This window comes from Alternaria ventricosa, assembly GCF_023758065.1.
Source record: "Alternaria ventricosa strain BMP 2768 chromosome Unknown scaffold_13, whole genome shotgun sequence".
NCBI classification, from domain to species: Eukaryota; Fungi; Ascomycota; class Dothideomycetes; order Pleosporales; family Pleosporaceae; genus Alternaria; species Alternaria ventricosa.
Genome location: NW_026055693.1, coordinates 120663 through 143934, shown reverse-complemented (window position 1 = coordinate 143934; position 23272 = coordinate 120663). Strand labels below are relative to the sequence as shown.

General features: G+C 53.5%; 9 protein-coding genes across 9 annotated transcripts; 4 read left to right on the top strand and 5 right to left on the bottom strand.

Moving 5' to 3' along the window:
- Window positions 1-48: 48 nt before the first annotated feature.
- Window positions 49-779, bottom strand: MPC1 (pyruvate transporter mpc1; the record flags this gene model as incomplete). The annotated part of the gene is made up of 3 exons (XM_049345168.1): window positions 49-340; window positions 488-560; window positions 707-779. The coding sequence occupies 3 exons, from the start codon at window positions 777-779 to the stop codon at window positions 49-51; spliced, it is 438 nt and encodes a 145-aa protein (XP_049197398.1).
- Window positions 780-1485: 706 nt separating this feature from the next.
- J4E93_007257 (uncharacterized protein) lies at window positions 1486-2346 on the bottom strand (the record flags this gene model as incomplete). The annotated part of the gene is made up of 4 exons (XM_049345167.1): window positions 1486-1595; window positions 1645-2050; window positions 2103-2174; window positions 2314-2346. The coding sequence occupies 4 exons, from the start codon at window positions 2344-2346 to the stop codon at window positions 1486-1488; spliced, it is 621 nt and encodes a 206-aa protein (XP_049197397.1).
- A 276-nt stretch (window positions 2347-2622) lies between these two features.
- RPL11 (60S ribosomal protein L11) lies at window positions 2623-3250 on the top strand (the record flags this gene model as incomplete). Its single annotated transcript, XM_049345166.1, has 3 exons — window positions 2623-2625; window positions 2681-3042; window positions 3094-3250. The coding sequence occupies 3 exons, from the start codon at window positions 2623-2625 to the stop codon at window positions 3248-3250; spliced, it is 522 nt and encodes a 173-aa protein (XP_049197396.1).
- Window positions 3251-4747: 1497 nt separating this feature from the next.
- On the bottom strand, window positions 4748-6356 carry J4E93_007255 (uncharacterized protein; the record flags this gene model as incomplete). Its single annotated transcript, XM_049345165.1, has 3 exons — window positions 4748-5371; window positions 5424-5891; window positions 5943-6356. 3 exons carry the CDS (start codon window positions 6354-6356, stop codon window positions 4748-4750), a joined length of 1506 nt encoding a protein of 501 aa, XP_049197395.1.
- Window positions 6357-12536: 6180 nt separating this feature from the next.
- Window positions 12537-13925, bottom strand: J4E93_007254 (uncharacterized protein; the record flags this gene model as incomplete). The annotated part of the gene is made up of 4 exons (XM_049345164.1): window positions 12537-13298; window positions 13352-13619; window positions 13674-13727; window positions 13825-13925. The coding sequence occupies 4 exons, from the start codon at window positions 13923-13925 to the stop codon at window positions 12537-12539; spliced, it is 1185 nt and encodes a 394-aa protein (XP_049197394.1).
- An 836-nt stretch (window positions 13926-14761) lies between these two features.
- J4E93_007253 (uncharacterized protein) lies at window positions 14762-15968 on the bottom strand (the record flags this gene model as incomplete). Its single annotated transcript, XM_049345163.1, has 3 exons — window positions 14762-15080; window positions 15128-15517; window positions 15622-15968. The coding sequence occupies 3 exons, from the start codon at window positions 15966-15968 to the stop codon at window positions 14762-14764; spliced, it is 1056 nt and encodes a 351-aa protein (XP_049197393.1).
- A 637-nt stretch (window positions 15969-16605) lies between these two features.
- Window positions 16606-17216, top strand: J4E93_007252 (uncharacterized protein; the record flags this gene model as incomplete). Its single annotated transcript, XM_049345162.1, has 2 exons — window positions 16606-16785; window positions 16902-17216. 2 exons carry the CDS (start codon window positions 16606-16608, stop codon window positions 17214-17216), a joined length of 495 nt encoding a protein of 164 aa, XP_049197392.1.
- Window positions 17217-17835: 619 nt separating this feature from the next.
- Window positions 17836-20057, top strand: J4E93_007251 (uncharacterized protein; the record flags this gene model as incomplete). The annotated part of the gene is made up of 2 exons (XM_049345161.1): window positions 17836-18723; window positions 18774-20057. The coding sequence occupies 2 exons, from the start codon at window positions 17836-17838 to the stop codon at window positions 20055-20057; spliced, it is 2172 nt and encodes a 723-aa protein (XP_049197391.1).
- A 32-nt stretch (window positions 20058-20089) lies between these two features.
- On the top strand, window positions 20090-20794 carry J4E93_007250 (uncharacterized protein; the record flags this gene model as incomplete). Its single annotated transcript, XM_049345160.1, has 1 exon — window positions 20090-20794. The coding sequence occupies one exon, from the start codon at window positions 20090-20092 to the stop codon at window positions 20792-20794; it is 705 nt and encodes a 234-aa protein (XP_049197390.1).
- Window positions 20795-23272: the final 2478 nt, after the last annotated feature.

Below are 23272 nucleotides of genomic sequence, written 5' to 3'. Positions count from 1 at the left end.
CACGCATGCATCCCCTCTCAACTCGGTACACTCTGTCGCCCCATTTATTTATTTCGGAATAACGCCCTTGACGTCCTCCGCAACCTTCTCAAGCTTCTGCTCCGCCTTTCCCACCATACCCATCGCCCCGTCCTTTGCTTGTTCCGCCTTTCCTGCCAAGCTGGCTTCCCGGCCGCCGAAGTTCCAGTAGTTGAGGTAGCGGTACCCTTGGACGAGTTGCGAGGAGAAGTTGATGGCGTGGCATCCGAAGAGCAGGTAGTTGGCGGGTGTGACTGCCATGGCGTAGCGCATGAATGTGCCGGAGTAGAGGGTGAGGGCGCCGGTCATGCGGCCGGAGATGCTAGGGTGGGGTTAGCTGAATGTTATGAGGAGGGGTGTGGTGGAATCAGGTGGAGGATGTGCAGATAGGAAGAGGGCGGGTTGCGTCGCGTATTGTTCAAGTGGTTTGGCCATAGTAATGGTGAAAAGAGGAGGAGGCAGCACGTACATCTCAGGATCTTTGCTCATGTCCGCAATAGCCGCAATCGGGATACCAAAGTTACTCGCCGGGCCCCAGAAATCTATCTTTGCGTTAGCCCACTACTCTCTCTTCCCTTCCCTTTCCTATCACTCCTCTATCAAATCTCCAAATCTGTCCTTCATCGCGCCCTCCTCCCAAGCTCTTGCAATGCGCAATCCCGCGAAGAGACGAACGAGGTAAACGTACGAGTCGAGCAAAAGTAATCCGTGTACTTGTTTGAGCGAATCTTCGCATTGAGGGCTTTGATCGCGGCGGCCATGTTGACTTATTTACCGGGAGGAAACCGAGGACCGAGTTGCGTGGGCGGCTTGACGTGGAAGCTCTCGTGGGTCGGTTTGTCGCAGTTTGCGAGTTGCGGACGCACGACGGACAGGTTGGGTGCCAAGCGATAATTGGGGGGCCGAACAACAGGGACCGGTGCGGGAACCGCAGACTGCCTTCCGACAACGGGAAATACATCACGTGCACGGTGATGCTGGCCGGAAATACGAGGGAATAAATAGGATGGACTGTGTCACAAGCAGCTAGGTCGAGTAGAGCTGGCGAATTGCACGTTATTTCTTCTCCGGTGTCGTGTGGGATGGGGATGAAGCAATTGACATGGTCGCTCACTATGGCGAAGACTTTCAATATGGGCCCGTCAAACTTGGGTCATTAGAGCTAATCTCATGGTCAAATTGACGTGACTGATTCTTGTTCTGCATTTAACCTGGTGGTATGCTCCATGCCCCTCCAACTAAACTTCCGTACACTCTCGAACTTGGTATGCTGCCCTTTTGGTGCTTTTTGCAATCACTACCACATCGCATCTTAGGGATACTTCTCCCTTACGATGTGTCGGATCTGTGTCTAGTCCTTTTCCTAGGTATCTCCTGAGACGTGCGATGTAGGCACGCGCCGTGTTCGATCGTCCAATGCCAAATCTTTCCTGTGATGTTTCATCATGATCGTTCGTTGTCCTGCGTCTACCTGCCACCGAAACCAGGAGGCCCACCGCGACCTGGGAAACCGGGCGGTCCCCCGAAGCCTGGTGGTGCTCCGAATCCAGGCGGTCCACCAGCGGGAGGGAACCCGGCTATGGCTTGTTAGCAAACTTCCTCAAGTTATGATCAAGGGCAACGTACGTGGTCCACCAGGTCCGCCACGACCTGGGAAACCAGGCGGGCCACCAAAGCCTCCAGGTGCGCCTGGGAAGCCACCTCCGAAACCAGGACCAGGACCTCCAACACCAGGAGCTGGGCCAGTAAGACCGACTGGGAGACCACGTCCAGCAGGACGCGCTACACCAGGTCCCGCAGCCAGCGCCGCAGCAGTAGTTGATCCTCCAGCGTTCCCGAGTCGCGCGGCAGGGTCGGCAGGCGGTGGTCCGTCGACAGATAATGAGATTACGTGCGCGCCACGAATAATAGTAAGTCCAATTGCGCGTCGCTCTTCAGTCTCGGTGACCTGCTGGGTTGCGCCGGGCGCGGCCTTGCCCCTTCTTCGTGTGCGTCGGAACTCTTCTGTGTCGGCGAGAACGAGGTTCATGTGCTGCAAAGATGGAGTTAGCAGAGTAGGCACAGAAAGGGTACGCGACACTGACCTTGTCGAATGCGAGCATCTGCCCGACCATTTGTCTACCATCTTGGAGTGTAACTTTCATGCGGTAGTTGATCTGAACTTGTAAGTTGCATGCGACTATGAGCGGATTCTGGAGCGCTTACTAGATTTTGCTATATCACCAGACGTCAGTCAGTTTCTATGCGCGGCTTCTCTCAGGTCAAAGACTCGAGCTGCTGGGCGGATTTACTTACCATCTTTCCCTGTCGGTTTGCGGCGCCAGACATGATTGGTATTGCGCGTCCGAGGACGACTTGAAATGCAGGGAAGGGTATGTAAGAGTTATGAGAAAGTATCCCCTTGGTGTTGGCGGTAGGCGGGGCGTATGGAGCTGCTGGCTGTTCGCGATAGAAGTTGCAGTTCGGAGCTCTGGCAGCCTGGCACGTGCGCCGCGGCTTGGCTCGCTTAAGCCACCTCCGCTCAAAAATGCCTTGAGAATTGCGACTCCAACACCAGCGACACGACAGCCCACCCATCGACTACTAACCTCCGCAGTCATCACCATGGTACGCACTGATTCTCGACCGCCAATTGCTCTGCGCAAACTAACAGCCATGACAGTCCGACTCCAAGGCCTCCAACCCCATGCGGGAGCTCCGCATCCAGAAGCTCGTCCTCAACATCTCCGTCGGCGAGTCTGGTGATCGTCTCACTCGTGCCGCCAAGGTGCTCGAGCAGCTGTCCGGTCAAACCCCCGTCTACTCCAAGGCCCGCTACACCGTCCGCACTTTCGGTATCCGAAGGAACGAAAAGATCGCTGTCCACGTCACCGTCCGTGGCCCCAAGGCCGAGGAGATCCTCGAGCGTGGTCTCAAGGTCAAGGAGTACGAGCTCCGCAAGCGCAACTTCTCAGAGTCTGGCAACTTCGGTTTCGGTATCAGCGAGCACATCGACTTGGGTATCAAGTACGACCCCAGCATCGGGTATGTGGAATCTGGATCCTGAGCGAGGGAGACATTGGCTGACTGGAGCAGTATCTATGGTATGGACTTCTACGTCTGCATGACCCGCCCCGGTGAGCGCGTCGCCAAGCGCAGGCGGTGCCAGAGCAAGATCGGCGCCTCCCACAAGGTCAACCAACAGGAGACCGTCAAGTGGTACAAGAACCGATTCGAGGGTATCGTCCGATAAACGTATCGTCGGTTTGGGGGAAAGGAACGAAGTGAAGATTTTGCACGATCACCAGCATTTTCGGTCTCGGGGGGTTCGGTCCTACGGAGTCCTGGAATGTATCTTACAAAAGAGCAAGCATTGAACTTGCGGCCTATCAATGGAGCGACCTCGTCTCTAACGAGCGGGTCTACGATCACAAACACAATGGAGGCTTCACTTGGGTGAATGTTCCGCATAACCATTGTATGATCATCTCTGCTCGATGTCGTCGCATGTGATGTGTCTGTTCTGTTGTTGCACTGACATGACAGGATCGACTAGTACCCCAAGATACTCGAATGTCATCACACTTGATCTACATGCCTGTCCGGGACAAGTGTGAATGACTGTAAGATTGAGACGTCTAGACGCACATCTCACGTAATGCAGATTTGAGGACGACTAACTACGCGATCCAAACCTGTCGTCATACTTGCTTATCCTCAAATGGATATACAGTAGGTGCGGTACAGCATCCCCGCCACCAAGAACGTCGCGAGACATCCAGGCGTCGTCCAAGCCTGCAAGTGGCGCGCATACAAGGGCTATGACTTGAACATTCAACGCGATCTCATGAACATCTCGTTATTGTACATCTGAGTTCTTTGACAGACACAAACCGTTCATCAGGAGCATGTACATACCTTCCGAAATAACACAAGCACCACCATATATATCAGCCATAATACTCCCGTCTACATCAATGACCACCCTCATTTCTCCCGTCAGTCCACTACATCTCACGCTCAGCCACCGGATTACGCAATTACCAGTTCACGCGCTGTGCCTGCGGCAAAGCAGGCCGGGCGGCTGCGAGCGCCCCGTAGACCTCTCCTGCGGCCGTGGGTCACGGTGGAGTAGTTTGGCGAGACGCTCGGGTTGTGTGCGTGGCGTAGTCGCTGACGTTGACTGTGAGGCGTGGTTTTGCGGTGTTTGGGGTTGAATGACAGAGTGGTTCGATGGTCATGCGCTGTGTGCGTCGCGTTGGCAGCGATTTCCCACGAAAGAATTCGCTGAGCGTCGCAGATGACCGTAGCAGTGTGAACATAACATGTATCAATCATAACGTAAGCATACGGAAATTCTAGTTTTGAAAGGTAAGATCTTTGTATTTCATCTGGCATTCTCAAAGATCACAATAGATCCGATTCTGCTCCATTCTGCTGCAGCAACCCCCCATCCCTCATGTCATATACAACGAGAGGCGTAGTAAGGAGGCGTTCTTACTTCAAAGGTATCTTAAAAACATTCCCAATCCCAGAACACCGATTAGCGATAGACGGAGAGACAGACAAAGGAAAAAACAAAGCCCGGCCGAAGCCTCGCTTCAAAGGGGTGGAAGAATGTACATTTCCTGATATCGTTGTGCGAAAACCATGCAACCAGATTCCAGATTGATTGAGAAGAGAAAGGAGAGGTGACGATGCGCGCTAAGTCCACAGTACAACACAAGTTCAAGCAGCAAACTCAACGGCTTTATCGCTGACCCGTCACTGAAGAGCCAAAGTCAAAGCCTGTGGGTTGTTGCTGTTGTGGGGGTGGGTATGAGGGCGATGCTAGCGGTGTGTAAGCACCGGGGATGGGAACAGCAGCGTACTGCTGTTCACCCGGCGCAGCAGCAACATGCTCGTTCCTCCTTTCTTGGAAGCCTGGAGATGGCAGTGGTGGGGATACGGTGCCTGTCCGTGTGGGTGCAGAGTCGAAGCCATCTTGCTCGATTTTGGGTGTGGCACCAGTGACCTTGATAGGCGGTGCCTGGAGAGTGAATGGTTGGGGCTGAGCAATCTCGCGAGCGTAGGCGTATTGGACCTTGTCGCTCTCGCCAGCCTCAGCGGCAGAGTGCGGGTCGACGTACATTGGGTGACCTGGAGGTGGGCGCCAGCCGCCGGAGCGGGGAGACATGGGACCAAAGCCAGGGGTGTTGGGTGCGGATTGCGAGCGAAGCTGGGCGAGGTAGAGATCGGAACGGGCACGGTCGCGCATGGCCATGGACTTGCGGAGCTTGCGCTTAGACCAGAAGCGGTAGAAGACGATGCCGTAGATGGCAATGACTAGAACTTCGATTACGACTTCGATGATGCAGCAAACGAGAGCCCAGTTCTGCTGAAGCGTTAGTATTCATTCTCCGTTGCCACCATAAGAGTGTGCTTACCTGAAGACGGCAGACAAGGCCGTAGGCGATATCATCCTCGAAGAGATGTCGTCGCTTGTTGTCAACGCAGGACCAACCCCACATGTCTTTGTTGTTGTTCTGCGCTTTGCTTTGGTTGAATACGGCTGCACCAACACCCCACATGACGATGCTAAAGATGAAGAATCCAACAGCAAAGACAGTGTAGTATGCCGCAACCTTTTCAGCTCGATGGTGACCTCCTCTCCAGTAGGCGATGATGACAAAGATAGACATGACGAGGGAGACGCAGGCGATGGACAGCAGAAGAATCTGAGGCCAGACCTTGGTGTTATCGGCCCATGGTGGAAGGTTGTTCCTTGGTGCGAGGTTCTTTGTGGCGTTGAAGATGGCAAAGGCACTGGCGACCATGGCAAGGACGATGAGCGAGCAGGCAAAGTTGATGCCCCGTAGGAAGATCTTTGCTAGTCGAACGCGAACTTTGATTTTCTACGCATCATTAGTAACTGCGGATGGCTCGAAGACTGCCTGAAGACTTACCAAATCCTTTGCTTGCTCCTTGTCGGTCATGGCTTCCCGCTTCTCAAGCTGATGCTCTTCCCGGAAGGTAGGGCTCATGATTGACATTGCGCCGGCCGGCGTCCGGGGCGGAGCGCCAGGCGACTTCAATGCACTCTTGAGTGGGGTTTTGGGGGTTGGTGGAGGAAGGTACCTCCGATCGGTTTCCTCCATCTCGACGGATTGCATGTAGCCGAAGCCTGTGTCTGCGATCTGGGGCTGTGGCTTGTAGTGGTTGGTTGGGTACTCGATGGGCGACCGAGGAGGATCAACCGGCGAGTAGACTGATGTTGCTTCGGCGAAGCGTGCTGCGCGTGGAGTCCTGACGTCGAGGGAGTCTTTGGAGCTTCGTCGTTCAATCGTGATCTGGGTAATCTTCTTATCGTTGGCGGCCATTCTAAGAGAATCCAAGGTTCACTCGAGGAAGCTGGAGGCTTTCATGTAGTGGAGACGGGAGAGAGAAGTAGAAATGTAAGACAGGACGACGACGACCAAAATCCAGGCCAGCTTAGACCAGTCGCAAGAGGGTAAGAGAGACAAATGATAAAAGACGCACGACGTATTACAATAAGAGACCTGCTGGAGAAAAGACGAGGTCTAGCAATGGGCGAAGCGCTGGGCTTTTAGGCTCAGGGCGCTTCGAGGAGGGAAGGGTCGAGGATTGGATAGTGGGGAGCACGGATGGTAGCAGGTGGAGAAGGTTGCGATGGGAAAGCGGGCGGGTACTTACAACGTTCTAAATGTATGGCGCCTAGAGGAAGGCTGCTGGGAGTACTGCAGGTGGGCGTCTGATAGGCTGGGTGGGGAGACGAGCTGGATGCCAATGGCGCGCAGAGCGAGGAGGGGAGTGGTGGCCCAGAAATAGACGCCCGGATGAAGTCGATAGACGATTTGCAAACGACGCGCATCCAGACCTGGACACTGCAGCGCGAAGAGCTTGGTTTAAGGGCAAATCTGACAGGGTGCTTATGCCGTCAGTCAGCGTGGCAATGGCAGTTTTCCTCGCAGGGCCGTTGGATGGGTCAGTTGTGCGTGTCTGCTCTTGCGCCTCCAGACGTTGTGAGGGCCGTCCGAGGTATAGGTAAAACGAGGAACAAAGCCATGCCCACGCCTCGTGCCCTCGGGAGCGAACTCTGTCCAGCGAGCTGGCGTCGCGGTCGGCAGGGCATTAAGTGGCTGACGTCCAATGAATGCAAGACGTTTGACGCCTGCAAAACGCGACATGGTGGTTGTCGCCGGTGAGTGGTTGAAGGGTGCAGGGCCTGTGCATCACGCAGAGTGGGCGCTAGGGCGGATTAAGCGTGCGGGAAGCGCGCAGCAAACTCAGACGACCAATGGCGGCGGGAAGGAGCCTCCAAGACGAGAGGGAAGGCGCCGCCCCGCTCTGATAGCGGCCCACCTCTCGTCGAGTCCAAGGGCGACATCGAGTCCTGACAAGACAAGCAGCACGACACCACGGCACCTGCGTGTCTCCGATCCGCCTTCAACGACTCGAATAAAGGATCCGCACGCCCGCTCGCACTTCATCAGCAGCCCATCTGGATCAATCCAAGAAGCCTTGGCTGTAAGCAGCTATCAATGCCGCTGTCGTGATGTGAGCGCTGCTGCATTGTGCGCCCAGGGTCTGCTGCACGACCAGGCACAACGCATGCTAATTCCCCTCGGATCGACTCACTAGCCTCCGACCATGATATTTACCTGGATATCGTCGGCCCTCTAGCTGCCTTGAGGTAGTTTTGTTTCGTTTCTTGCTGCACGGTTATTTTCGTCCATGGCTGCATCGTGGGGTAGTACGAGACCATGGCAATGATGCGCCAGGCTGCTAATAGGGAAACACCCTTCTTAGCAGTGGCGCGTTCGCATCTCTCATGAGGCCACGTTGGTCTTGGTCAGTGGGCCGTCGCGTGAGTTGACGGGAGGATGGAGACTGCCATGAGTTGCGCCTGTTCCCGCCCGTGCCTCATCACCTACGCCCCAGGGCCCGTCCCACTATGCAGACGATGCTGATGAAGTTCGCAGTTATCGGTCTCGGCTCACTCGTAGTCAAGACACCAACGCCCTTCCATAAACACCACGAGTACAAACCCGGGCTAAAGCTCTGCAATCTTCGCAATCGACACAGCCCAAAACTTGTCCCATCTCCAGTCGCTTCATCGTGTTCCTCGTCCCAGCCTGCAGGCGCCTGCATTTGCCACTCTTCCTCCATCATGCTAAATCTTACCAGCCTCCCATCTTCACCACCCTAATAATACCCCATCTCATGCATATCCTCGTTCGCATGCCATAATTTACTACACTGGGACCATCCGTTCTCCGCCGGATGCACGGCGGGTGATCAGCCGGGGCCAAAACGGTCAGGCAACCCGTTTCGAAACTATTTTACCCTCTTTTAGCTTTCCAAAAACTCTGGCAGCACGTGGCCTGTGCGAGCAACTCCATAATCCTCCGCCTCCAGCTCGGATGGACTGTGCAATGTCAGAATATCTCACTCTAGTAGTCAATACAGCCATCTGATACCGGCATCCTTCACATTTAGTTCTGCATGCAACTATTTAGAGACTGCAGCACGCGACGCCGTTCCACATCTGCCTAAGAATACGAGACTCAGTCCTAAGTAAGCTTCCCACGCTCCTTCATACTTTAGTCCATTTCCAAGCAGTGTGAACAGCTTCTGCGTCATACACGTGTATATCACTATCACTAGATGTTTGCATAGGGCTTGAGTTGGTACAGAGGTGATGATGCAAGGCTATTGAATACACTACAAGGCCAGTGCCGTCATTACCGTTCAGGCATTTCTTCCGAAACTTCTCCGCTGCCGCGGCGTTTAAGCATTTGTTTAGGAGCTTCTCCACCACCCCGGTTTGCAAACAACGTCATTCTCCGGAGTCAAAGGCACGACCGCTACTACCTTGGTGCCCACGGCCTGACTTCATCAGCATCCTCCCCTTCGTTACTGAAGAGGCGACACATCGCTAGTAATCAAGTTCAGGGAGGGTAAAGTAGCTGCCACGAATAGCTCTTAAGATATCTTGCTAACTTATTACAAGTATGTAGCTCCCTTGCTATGCATTGCTAACGGGGTGCTAAGACATCTTACTATTCGTGCTAACAGCTTGACAGACAAATCTCGTATAATGACATCTTGTACGTGTGACTTCGCCAGCAACTGGCAGGTATATTCAGTGGATATCTGACAAGTGGCAAGTCTTGTATTCTACCAAAACAGGCAGCAAAAGCACATACCCGCTGCCAGACGGTCTCAACGCCGATGACATTCTCCAGATCCTGCACAATCATTCTGTGCTATCTCAGATATTCTGGCCACACTCATCTGCCACGATCCGCATCCAGCCAAGTTCCATGTCAAACGTGTCCAATTTTCTCGTTGGGCAGCATGGGTCGGAATACAAAGCGACCCTGTGTAGCCAGCCAGATGGGGTGGTGTGCACCGAAGAAATGCCGCTAGGACTCAAGGCTACAATCACTTATGCGCTAGTTGATCGCGATCAACTTGCCAAACAGCAGATCGCGCGTAGCGAAGAAAGCGAAGCAGGCTCGACTTCGAGCTTCGTCAATATGTCCAACTCGTCCACCACACCGCTGGATCACCAACACTACCTGCTCGAGGAGATAGCAGCAACTGCTTTCAAACCACTCGCTTCTTTCATCAGAATAGGGCAAAACAAGCTCATTCCCAAAACAGAGAATCTAGTGAAGGTGTTGGAGCATCTGGGTGGGCCGCAGAAGGATCTCATTGCTGCGTTGTCGGAGTTGAATGGCATCAGAACACATGTAGATGCCGATGTTTCGCTGGACAAGGCAGAGGATGGATAGCATGTCGCTCTATATCCGCAGGTACACTTGCCAAGCGCGCGAAGTACGAGGGCGTATTTTACCAACGGCGATCTCGACTTTGTTGACAGCTTCAACGACTCGCAAGACGCCTGTCTGCTCAATACTGATTCGGACTACCAGCAAATGTATAGGGATGTGCAGTATTACTACCCGCGTCTTATCAATTTCGGGCTGCGTGGTGGTCTTTCGCGGGGATGCGAGTTGAAGGGTTGCCTCGGTGTGAGAAGTGTAGATGATACAAGTGAAGGAGGAATATAGTATGATATAAATACAAGCACGTCTTAATGCTTGCTCAAAAGCTATCCACAGTGAGATGATCGGAAGATGACTAAATAGAAAATAGTACAACGGAAGCGTCATCCGGCCTTCCACGACAGGAGTGATGCAAAGGAGTGCCTTATTAGTCCTTCAAAGCCCCAAGTTAAGGTTCAGATGACTTCTTATCTCTGCCTAATATCTTACCACAGAACAACGGTTCAGGATACAGGTCCTCTTCATCGTCGCTTGACGAGTTTTGTTCACTGACCTGATACCTATCCAGCCCATCGTCTACCCTACCCTGGCACGCAAAGCTGATACCCGAAAGTGTCTTCTTTCTCCCTGAATTTACGCTGTCTAGAGTCTGCATAGCAGTTTGCTTCAACGACTTACCAGTCTTCAACGTTGGTCCTACGACCTTGTCGTGCCAGTGTGTCGAGTGAGCGTCGTCGCTCTCATCTACATTTGCTTTTCCTCGACCGTGGCGTTTGCTCTTAGCAGCACTGAGATGGAACGCAGGGAGATGAAAAGCTCGAGGTGAGGGTCGGTTAGTCTCTTTAGTCTTCTCATGGACGTAAGACGGCTGGGAGAAGGGTACGTCAGTGCGGGTTACGGGAAGGGGAAGTTCAGCTGTAGGTCCGCCAATTCCACCACGTTCTACAGTTACATTGACTGTGGTATCTTGGATTGGTTCTATTAGTGGGACAGGACGTGAGATCTTGGACTTCAAAGATTGAGGTACTCTGGAGGGCGAATGTTTCCACCATGCGTTGGACTCTTCTTTCTCAGCGGGCTGCCGGAAATTTACGATTGGCACGTCTCTAGCTCTTCGTACCTTCGGTGCTGTGTCTATTGTTGAGAAGGGAGGGTGAGCGTTGTTCACATCAACTATTAATCCAACTGCTCTTTCAGCGGCTATCGGTGATCCATGGATTGAGCTCGAGAAGCCAAAATCTCTCCGCGCATCTGGCCTATCGGGTATGTTCACTTTGTTACTGTTATTAGTATGAGACGTCCGCGGCCGCAGCGGTGGGAAGAGAACTCCATCAGGACTTGTTGGGGGTGGAAGAGGACAAGGCGGTCGCCTTTCGATCTTCACCTTCGCCATTGTTTCGGGAGGCTTGATATCAGAGGGTTCAATACCAGCTTTCTTATGGCCAAGTTTCTGCTGGTACGCTTCCCAAACCTTCTGTCCCTCACCCTTTGGGCCTGCAGTGTAGATGTTCTTAGCTGTGCGGTACCAATGAGTCGGACCAGAAATAACTTGCTTCTGATCACATTTTTGCTTCCGGGTTGTAGCTTGATCAGTATCAGATGGTTCATCCAAAATCTGGTTCTTCCGCATGCGCTTTTTTCCTTGCTCAGGCCGTACTGTTGACGCTGAACAGCGAGAAAGGACGGCCGAGTCTGACATCTTCCAGGTCTGTTCAAGCTTCGAGAAGTCGAGAAGTCTTGGTGCTACTACAGGGCTTTCCTGGTATGATACCTTCATATTGGTTGCAGAAGGCTTTGAAGATAGTGATGATGGTTTTGTCTCGTGTCTTATCGATGACGACACACGCGTCTCGGTGGGCCCGTCATTTGAGTCGCTGAGTAAACTGAACTTGTAATGGTTGGGCTGTGTTGGCCGCTGCTCAGTATCAAGTTCCTGTTTGATTACCGTCGAAGGGCCAGCTGTGACCCATTTCGTACCCCTCGTGTTTCGTCGCATGCGGTGTTCATTCTTGGTAAATGGATTGATGACTGTTCGCGGGTTAGCCATGGCGAAATGAGCTTTGAATGTTTATGACCTCGCTTTCGGTGACTAACGGGAGGGCACGTCTAATTTTACGGTGTGGACGTAGTCGATAAGGTAGTGAGCAGTGGTAACGCAAGAAGGGTAGCGGAGACGTGATGTGGGGTGAGAGAATACGCGCGCACCAGATCGACAATGCATACAATACTCTTGAATGAAGTCAAACATCGTATTTCGAGTCACAGTACGGGCGTGTAAGACAAAGCGTTACAAGATAGAACAGCGCTCTAGACTATACAGGCCTTGTTCTGAGCGCTCCTGACGACTGAACAAAGCAATTCACCTCTTACATCCTTCGCTTTTGCCTTATGACATCATGAGCAGGTTACCTTTTTTGTAAAAGCCTTGTCGCGCAAGGCAAGTCAGACCAGTGACAGTATCTGACGCTAGTAGCAGTGTGAACTCAGAACATGTTAAGAGTGAAAGCAACGAGAGAGACGACGCATCGTGATGCCCTGGTGCCTTGCCAAAAAACCTTCTCCAGAGGTAGCAGACATAGCCCAGCAGCTAAGGCAACACCAAGCCCCACGAAAAATGAATGGTGAGTGAACGCATGGAGATTGAACGTGAAGTTTTTGCCATTAAACGCTATCAAGAAAGCGCCTCAGTGTATAAGGCTGAGCGCAAGGAGATTCGTGAAAAAGGAAAGGGAAAAGAAGTTACTCCTATGAGCACTCTACGCAGCCAACCTCAATACCCTCAATCACCAGAGGCTTACTGTACTCACTTGGGACATTGCCCATTCCCATATCGACATCCTTCACACTGCCCGTCTCACTCTGTGTCTCGCTACCAAGCGCAGAATCGCTCTTGCGCCTCCTAGCCTCAGTCTCTTCTTCAATGTACGCGTACTCGTTCCTCCAATCACACAACATCTTGCTCGTGACGTTGCTACCGCCACAAAGCACAATGACGACCTTGTCTTCTGGGCGAACTGGGCGGCCGAGGGCCTTCTCGAGTCGTCCGTCATAGCAGAGAGCGACGTTAATACCGCAGGCGAGCTCTACCATGATGCGCTCGTCGTCTGCGAGGCGCCAGCAGCCCATTGCTGCTTCTGCGTCGGGTAGAACGATGCTTCGAACGTTGCCTCGCTGAGCGTATTTGAAGGTTGCGTCTGTTACGCGGGCGCAGCCTAGACTTGTTGCTTGTGATGTGATCTTGGGTAGCGTTATGAGTTCCTTGGCTTGCAGCGCTGCGTTGAGACTCTCGGCGCCAGCAGTCTCCATGGCGAGGATGGTTGTCTTACTCATTTGGTGTTTATCCATAGACTGGCAGATACCGTTGATTAGGCCGCCGCCGCCGACAGAGCAGATCAGTACATCTGGCTCGCCTGGGAGTTGAGCCGCGATCTCGTCCATGCAGGTGCTGTTGCCTTGCCAGATGTCTGGGTGATCAAAGGGTGGGCAGTAGATGGTCGAAGTTTGTGCCTGATGGATGCGTCAGTGTCTCAGTCAAATTGTATACCTGGAGAGGACCGTACGTAGGGCATTACATGCTCCTTGAGATATGTGTCTGCATCTTTCCAAGCTGCACCGTATTGGATAACCTCGTACGCGCCCGCTGCTCGTAGTTTGGCAACCATCAAAGGTGCTGTGGCGGTGGGTACAACGACAGTGCACGGTAAATTGAGAGCGCGAGCAGAGTGGACGGCAGCGAGACCTGCATTGCCACCGCTGGATGCGAATATGTGAGGGCGCGAGCCTTCTGGGAGTTCTGCGAGACGACGGAGGATGTAGTTGCCGATTCCTCTGGTAGACGAATCAGTACGTTATTGAGTAGCAGCTGAAGGGATTGATGCTTACCGTGACTTGAATGATCCAGAAGGTTGGAGATTTTCCAGCTTGAGAAAGATTCTGCTTCTGCGATTTAGAATTCCCTTTTCTTGAAGATGGGGCCATGTTGTGACGTGAAAGTGAGGAGAGGGGGTAAAGGTGAGAGGGAGTGTGACCGTACCATCCCGCTGCTTCAGACAGCGCGTACGACTCTCTCAGCGGAGTCTGAACCCATGGGTTTTGCTGGGGCGCCTCGTCGATGTAGCACTCCTTGACGGCCATGATGAAAGTAGGGAAAGGATTGGGGTATCACAGAATTGTATTAGAAGCAAGTGTAAGATGAGAAGTAGACGAAGAGCTTGATGTTTGGTGTTCAGAAACGCTTTGTTTGGTCGCAGTCTAAGTGTACAAGAGCCACTCCTTTATCTCTACCATGATGGCTTATCGCTCCGCAAGCACCCGCAACCCTAGTGTCCAGGTCATGGAGCCAGAGGGGTAAAGGCAGCACTGTGGCACACCGAATCCACGATGTGTTGTATCGATTACCCTATAAAGTGCATAAATTACCCTATAGATTCTCGATAAGGAACAAGCGACCACGCTGCGACTGCAAAATGACACAAGCATGAGACCGGTACGCAGCAGCTTGGGCCAGGGTTTGGATTTCCAGAAGCGGTTATCAACGGCGGGACCATTTTCTGCCAGGGTTTGCCGCCTCCAAACAGTGGTGGACTTGGCGCGGCCTTGCCTATCAGAGGACGCGCATCAGTTGTCTATGCGGGTGATGAGTCCAGAAGGCCCGGAGCCGATAACAACTCGGCGAGACGGTGAAGACGGGGTTGGCTGGGAGGCTGATGTTAGGATGACATGACGGCTGCGGGATTGGCGCGAGCGATCCCCGACGGAAAGGAAAACTCTCGCACATGAGTGGAAGACGCGTCCACGCTCCCATCACGATGCAACTTTCCTGCGATAGCTATCGACGTTTCAGACAGGGCTTCCCCAGAACGAAAACTGTATGCGGACGTCGGAACAGATCATGCGGATCCGCAGACCATGTTGAAAACGCTAGTTGGGTATCTCTGTAATGCTTCTCAAGTTTACGCTAATCATGGGGTTTACGCAGCAACCTTTGGTTGATCGAGGAGGCCTTTCCTAAAGTTCCAGTAGTTTGCTCGGATCGGATCGTACTTTGTCGCCAATAGCTCCAGGGCTTTCTCCGCATTTTCTTTGCTGTTCTCTTCTTCCGCATATATGTCGGCTAGGAGATCAAGAGCGTGGCTTGAGTGGACGTCGTCTGGCCTCTGCACATCAGCGAATTCACCCGCGAAGTCCTTAAGGGTCGACTTGGGAAGTTCCGCTGCGCGAATGATACCCAAGACATAGTTCCATGGGCTCTGGTTCTGGGGCGCTTTCCGGATGGCTGCTTTGGTGTACCTATGGGGTTAGTATCGTCGAGCAGCTTGGGGCGATAACAGACATACTCTATCTCCCGATTCACAAGATCTGCGCTTGGCTTCTCCTCTCTACCGCCAACGACTAGGTAGTAGCGATGGTTCCAGGCAGAGTTGTTGCGCACATCTTCCTCGATCATGCTATGTGTCCACTCGAGCTCTTCGGGCTTGTCGAAGAGATCGAAGCGCTTGACCAGCCATTGCCTGTAGCTCCACACATGGTAGTTCTTGGAGTCCAATTCCAACATGGAGTTTATGAACTCTGGTTCGCCCTCACATGAGCCGAGCTCGTCGATGATGGTGTGTCGATGGTGCCAGATCTGGTAGTTCTTGAGGTGCTTGAGTGCGGTCGGGTTGAGCCATGCGATTTCGTCCTTCAGTGATCGACCAATCTCGGAGATGGTTTTGGCGCGGTAGAGCCTGCGGGGGTGTTAGCAGGGTGGGTGTTGGAGAGCTCCCAGTGCGACTGCTGGTAGGCAGTGTCTCCTCCGAAACTCCGCAACTTGACCGAGCATACGACGTACCAGACAGTGTAGTGCGCGGGGTTCATGCTGATGATGTGCTCCGTGAGGCCGAGCACCCGCTCGCTGAACTCGTTCTTTGCCATGACGGCGCGCAGGTAGCCCATGGCCTCGCTGTACTCCTCCGTGTATGCGATGGCAGCGAGCGGATGCAGGCCGCCGTCATCCTGGGGAAGTGGCTCAATGTCCGCCCATGCCTCGTCGTCGTGGTAGTATTTCGGCATTCTTTCCCTGACGCCTTTTGCCTTGGGGTTGGTGGGATATGCGCTCGCAGGTAGCAATGCGCGCAGCAGGCGATATGGCGACAGGAAGATGGTCTCGAGCCAGGCGCGAATGAAGTTGAAGGCCATAGTGGGGTGCGAGCTTATGTCCGTTGCTTGGCAGAAAACCAACGGTTGCCATGCTCTTTTCAACCGTGTTCGCAGAACAATAGCAAGCCATTTGCACATGCATCAGACGCCCTTTCCACGCTTCCCATTTGTGTAGCCCTCCAGTCGCACGATGATACGCCCAAGGTCCTTGGTGTGGCACCCGTATCCGCCTGCGAATAAGGGTACCCCTTCCGGGAATCTGAACTACTACTCTAGCACCAGAAGCCATGTGCGATGAACAATACTAAGACACCACAATGTAGCTGGGGCTCACTGACATGCAGTCGCCGAGGTAGTCTGCAAGGAGGCCTGCAAGCGGACCAAGTGTGTGCATTGGAGCATGATTGATTCCTCAGATGAGGCAGGCGTGACTGGTGGTCATAGGACATCCATCGCAGCAGCTCCTGCACTGGACGCATTTCCAGATGCGCTTTCCCCAGCAACAATCCACTCGCGCTTTCTCCCACGTCAGCAGATAGCAGATACGCCGTTGCCAGAGCTTGCCCAAACAGACAAGAGGTCGTCTGCTGCATTACCTCTTCCGCTTCAACCCCTCTTGTGGTACCACAGCCTTCACTATCGCACCCACAAGAGCAACACGCTTACCAGCCCCGCAATGCCCGTCGCGGAAGAGCTGGCGGCCAAAGACGCCTTGATCAAGAAGCAGCGTGACGTCATCGCCAAATACCTTATCCTCGACATCGAAGACTTTCTGGCCGAGGCGCGCGAGAAGGCAGAAGCCGAGACGGCAGAAGCGTATGAGCGTGCGTTGGCAGAGGAAAAGGCCAGGGGCAGAGTATGTCGAGCTCACAGAGGCTCGTCGCCAAAGCGTCGTCGCTCGCTCTGCATCGCCCAAGACATTGCATCCTTCATTTGTTGCCGACAAGGTGGCTGACTCGCTTCTCTGTACAGTTGGCGAAATGGAAGACAATCTACAAACTGCAATACGATGGCGTCCCACTGCGCAGCATCATCTACTACAACCTCCGCAGCCTCTGGGAGTCTTGGGGCACCAATCCGTACCATTTGCACGCCGCCTGGTACGCCATCATGCTGACCTTGCTGTTGCTCTGGCTCATCGGCAGCATCGTTTGCGGATACTATGAAGCGGAGCAGGAGAACGGCAGCGTGCGACTGGCGAAGCTGTGCAGGGGCATTCTGGGCTCCATCCCGCCAATTGTGCAGTTCATCCTCTTCTTGTTCCCGCCGCTGTTTGTACAATTCTGATGAGACATGGGCTGATGCGGGACGGCAGTGTCGGCTGAGACCTATGGGGCGAAAGTGCTTGCCCATGGCATACGTGATATCAAATTAGGGTAGAAGAGTGTAATGGGAGAGGGACGTCTAGGGAAGTAGCTTAAGACACGGAATCTTACGATAATGAACGCATCATGTAACAACCAGCAGAGTCACGATGAGCATCTGGCAGCAAAAGGTGCTGATGCGCTTCGTCGTTTTCTCGTCTCATGTTGCGCACCGCTACAAGAAAAGACTGGTCGCTTTGTTTGCCGATTGAGCGCATGTCTTGGGCATCCGAGACAAAGACACTGGTATCCTGACAGGTATAACTGGAAAGTAACTCGACCGTTGATTACGATTTGCGTCTCCTCATCTCCTTGACCGAACCGCAATCGGAGCGTGCCTGGCAACCCCTGTCTGTGATGTCACCTGCTTCCGCGCCTTAGCGTGCCAGGTACCTGAAACCCTTATCCCCTTATCGTCTCCTCCCCCCGTCCAACGGTCGCGAAATTTCGCGAACACGCTCGTGCGACAAACGTCATAAAGCCTTCCCCGCCGTCGCGCATTTCATCTCTCATATCTCCCAGCACCCATCGTTCGACGCGCAATGCCTCCTAAACGACGCGCCTACGAGGCCATTGACCTCACAGGAGACGACGATGCGCCCGCCTACTCTTCGAGCCCGCGCCGCGCACCCAAGCAAGCTCGTACATCGCACAACCAAGCGCAACGCACTACATCTGGCTCGTCGCAAGCAGATGCCATCTTTATCGACGAAGACGACGAAGACGACGCCTCCCAGGAAGTCCCGGATGCGACGCAAGCATACAACCAGCAGCAGTACGACTACATACTATATGGCATCAAGGACGACAAGGTTGTGGGCTTGCGATTCTACAATGGATACGCAACGAAGGGCGAGATGGTGATTCTGAGTCGCGAACCCCACAATAGGTTTGACAGTAATGCGATCAAAGTGAGCAACGTACAAGGTGCACAGATCGGACACCTTCCACGAGGACCCGCATCCAAGTTGGCCAAATACATGGACGAGCGCAGTCTGCTTATCGAGGCGCAGCTCACAGAGGAGAAGGGCGAATATGACTGCCCTATGCAGCTTAAGCTATACGGCACTAATGACCCAGCCGTGAAGCAACAGCTCATGACACGGATGCGACGCGACGGACTTCCTATCGGACATGCTTCAGACCAACAGCGCAAGGAAGCTGCGGCTGCGAAGGCGGCTGCGAAGGAACGCGAGCGTATAGCCAAGCAAGCCGCCAAAGAGGCCAAAAAGAAGGGCGCCGCCGTGGTGGGTGTTGCGGGTAGCCAGGCACCCGAGAGTAGCATGGGCGAATTTGCTGGTAGCTCTTCACAGGGACCAGGTCTCGTGCCAGGGCCTAGTATGGAAGACATCATCGGCGGAAGCCTACGCTTCAACCCAAGAAACGTCGAGGAGATGGTGGAAGAGTACGGCGTCAAGGAAGAAGACCTGGTAAGTGATGCGCACGTGCAACCCCAGTATCTACCACTAACATTCGGCAGGCGAAAATGCCACAAGCGCCCCAACCCGACGCTCTTCTCACTGAGCTGCACCCCTTCCAGCTGCAAGGCCTGCAATGGATGCTCGACAAGGAAAGCCCCAGACTACCAGCACCGAATACCAGAGAAGTGGTCCAGCTATGGCGGCGACACACTCGCGACCAGAACGCCTTCACGAACGTAGCAACGAATTTCTCGATCAAGAATCCAACACTAGCTTCTGGGGGTATCCTGGCCGATGACATGGGCCTGGGAAAGACTATTCAGACCATCTCGCTCATTCTGGCGGATCGTGCACTGAACCTCCGCGCAGACGATTCATCCGGTGCCACGCTGATCCTTGCTCCCGTATCGGTGATGAGCAACTGGAGCACTCAGATGAAGAAGCATGTCAAGCCCGAACACGCTCTTCGTGTTATGTTCTGGCATGGTCAAAGGAAGGAACCCATCACACCCAAGTCGATCGAAAACTACGATGTCGTGATCAGCACCTACGAGTCTGTTGCTTCTGACTGGTACTCGCAGACGAAGCCTACTGTTCCACGACGATCCGGACCCTTCTCTATCAAGTGGCGCCGCGTCATCCTCGATGAGGGCCATGGCATAAGGAACCCGAAAGCCAAGAAGACGATCGCCATTACCAATTTGATCGCGCAGTCCCGCTGGACGCTTACTGGCACTCCAATCATCAACAATCTCAAGGATCTCTACTCTCAAGTCCGTTTCCTACGTCTTTCGGGTGGTCTTGACTCTTTCGAAATCTTCCACAGTGCCATCATGCGTCCAGTCATGCAAGGCGACGTCCAAGGCCACAAGGTGCTCCAGCAGCTGATGTCAGGTATCTGTTTACGTCGCAAGAAGGAGATGTCATTCATTGACCTACGACTACCTGAGCTGTCCGAATACGTACATAAGATCAAGCTACATCCGCATGAACAGGAGAAGTACGACGCCTTGGAGGCTCAGGCTAAGGGTACGCTGGACGTCTACAAGCACAACATCGGGAAGAAGAACGCCGGGGACACTTACCGCCATCTCCTTGAGGTACTGCTCCGAATGCGACAAGTTTGCAACCACTGGCAGCTCGTGGGCGAAGAGCGCCTCGACTCCATCATGAAACAGCTCGAAGCAGAAGGTGTCGTCGATCTTACAGAAGAGAACAAGGCCGCGCTCCAGAAGATGCTTCAACTCTCCATCGAATCGCAGGAAGACTGTCCGATCTGCTTGGACGTATACAAAGAGCCCGTCATCACCAAATGCGCTACGTCTTCTGCACTCCCTGTCTAGAACGCGTCATCGAAACCCAACACAAGTGCCCCATGTGCCGTGCAGACTTGGATTCCATCGCAACTACCACGGTGAAACCTGCAAAGGAACTGTCCGGCGCTGCTCCTGCGCCGTTGACACAGGACCAGATCGCCGACAGGCAATCTCTCGAGAAGAACACCAGTACCAAAGTCGAGGCACTTCTCGACATTCTCCGGGCATCCGCCAACGACCCCACAAACAAGACCATCATCTTCAGCCAATGGACTTCTTTCCTCGATCTCCTAGAGCCACACCTCACCCTCTACGGTCTGAAGTACGTACGCATAGACGGCTCCATGTCCGCCACACAACGTGACGTCGCCCTCGAAGCGCTAGACTCCGATCCAAAGACGACCATCATGCTCGCCTCACTCGCCGTATGCAGTGTCGGCTTGAACCTCGTTGCCGCAAACCAAGTTGTTCTGGCGGACTCATGGTGGGCGCCTGCCATTGAAGATCAAGCCGTGGACCGTGTGCATCGACTAGGACAGAAGCGCGAGACGAAGGTCTTTCGTCTGGTAGTTGAAGGTAGTGTAGAGGAGCGGGTCTTGGGTATTCAAGAGGAGAAGAGGAAGTTGATGGGCTTGGCGTTTGCGGAGAAGGAGGGCGGGAAGCAGAGGAAGAAAAGGGCTGGAGCTGGTCTAGGTGACCTTCAGAGGTTGCTCGGGACGCAACAGCCTGCTAGTCAGACGCAGACGCAGACACAGGCCGCTTAGGGGGGAAGAGGGTGGAGTTGGATGTTCCGTGTACGATATAGTGTTGTACCCATGGTTGTGTGTTAGCCATTTAATGGGGTGATCTAATGAATGAACGAGCCTTCTTTTCTATCACTCTTGGTCGCTATTGATACATGTCACAGTAGTGTTGATATGCTGCTGTGAGTGAAGTATTGATGTTTCTTCCGTAGACATACGAAGAGATGGTGTTGACGAATTGACCGGTACGTGACCGCAAAGATTCTCAACGGCAGAGTGATTTTAAACCGTTGACCCTCAGACAAAGTCGTACTGGCGTAATGAGAAGGCATGCAAACGAAGACAACTTTGGTATCTAGGAGATGGGTTGCAGAGTTGAGGAATCTTTTAGGGGGCTTTTGGCGCACATGTGATACACACGTAACAACGAATAATTCGATATGTATATATTTCCACGACATCCGATGGCAAAAAGTATTTTACCCTTATTCATTGGACTGCCTTTCTATCGTCTGACTATGATCAATTACCTGTGAGCATGTCGTGGTACTCCTGGCCAAATTGCACCGGTTTTGATACTGTCCAACAGGGCCATATTTCGGGTCCGCCACGGCGCAACTCTATCAACGCTGCACGACAATATCGGGAGAAGCGAATATTCTCAGACCAGATTCATTCACGTCGATGGCGTGTTAACAAGTTGCAAAGCATATTGGGGAACGGATATAGATTAAACTCGCCACGACGTGTGTTCGCCGTAGTCTTCATATAATTCACCTTGGGAGCTTCCAGCTCCAGACATACCTAGGTACACAGTCCACGACCATAACGTCAAAATGACTACTCGCGTCATGAAGCATATATTTCGGAGTGCAACAAAACGGCGCCGCTCAATTTGCAGACAACTTGACGCCGGGAGGTTCACTGCTGTAGATATAGCGCTAGTCCAGCTTCGGAACGACGAATGATGGATGCTTGCTCACAGAGATGAATCGAGTCACTGCAAAGCCACAAGCAAGACATTTGCGCGTTCAGTGCTGCTCAGAAGGCATAGGGCCTCGACCTGAGCGTACTGGTGCAGCAAAGGCTGCGAGTCACGAAAGTATGTTCTACCTTTTTCCAGTGAAGGCGCCACTAGAAACAGGCGCCCCCACAAAGTGTATATGATAGATGATGCAATATGTTCTCTCTGGCAGGTCGACGACACATGAAGGGACATGGAATATGACCCTCAAGCAACCGGGGAAACGGACTATCGTCCTGCGCCGCGAGGAGCAGAAGCAGTACGCAGAGGTGCGAAGTTTTTATGGCCGCCGCACTAGCGCGTCGGCGCGCGCGTTTCTCCGACCGGCACGTGACACCGGCTAAGCTTCGGCGGGCCCGAGAACCTCAAAAGACTTTTCGCCGCGCGCTCGAGCGACTTCTCCTCTCCATGGCCGCTGATGAATCATTTGAATAATTGATAGGAAGAGTAATACGTGGCCTAGGCTGCGACTGATTACAACATCACTACTTCTGAGGCCTGTTTCACGTTCCTGTTCGGAAGTATTGCGCGGTTGCTGCGGCGCTGTCGCGGAAGCTCGACGCGACCGTTGGATGACACCTGGGTGTTTCGCAGATTGGAGAGCACGCGCAGGCCTGTGAGACGGGCACAGTGCCAGGGACGTATGGCGACTTCGACACAGCCGCTGTCGCTGCTTCAGATCATTCGCCGTTGAGATCTGCCATGTTTCAGCGAGGATCCTGTATGAGATGGATGGGCCGTGGCCACGAGGGCGCAGGGAATGCCCTATTCTCGTCGTCTCTGTTCATGCGGTTTGCATTTCGTATGTTTCCAGAAGATGGCTTTTTGCCTGAGGATGCCGCGAAACAAAGCGCCGTGCGTCTGGATTCATGCGGTGCCTCGGCATTGGCGCGGGATGGTGGCCATGGAGGAACTTTCGGCGTCAGAGCGTAGGAGGACATGTTCGGTCGGACACTGCGGCGTGCGTGCCTCGTGCTCTCGAGTTCTCGACCCGGGTTTCCTTTGCTCTACCGCGGCGCCGCTCGCTTTTGGCTGTACATGTGAACAGAGTCAGTCGGCCCGTACGGCGGCTGATAGCGACGTCGAGTGCTCAGTCAGTCAGTAGTCAACATGATCGGTGAATACCAGGTTGCTTGCAGCCGCGGGGACGCTACGGCTGCCAACTTGCTCGCTGTCTTTACGACTCTGAATTTACCGGTCCTGGACAAAGTTTACGTCAATAAGCTACTATAGTACGTCAGGTTCACATGTTCATGACAATTACCTGCTCGTCTACGCCCCATCCTCTGGTCGAGGAGAACTATCGAGCATGTACAACTTCACGCGCGTCACTTTCAATTGCGATCGTCGTGCCGACGCGCCCGTATGCCCAAGATCTGCGCTCGATCGGCGACTTTCCATACGTTGGGGAGCACAGTCACTAGCCGTCCATGGTCGGTTTGTCCCGCAGCGTTGCGAGACCCTGGTGCCATGAG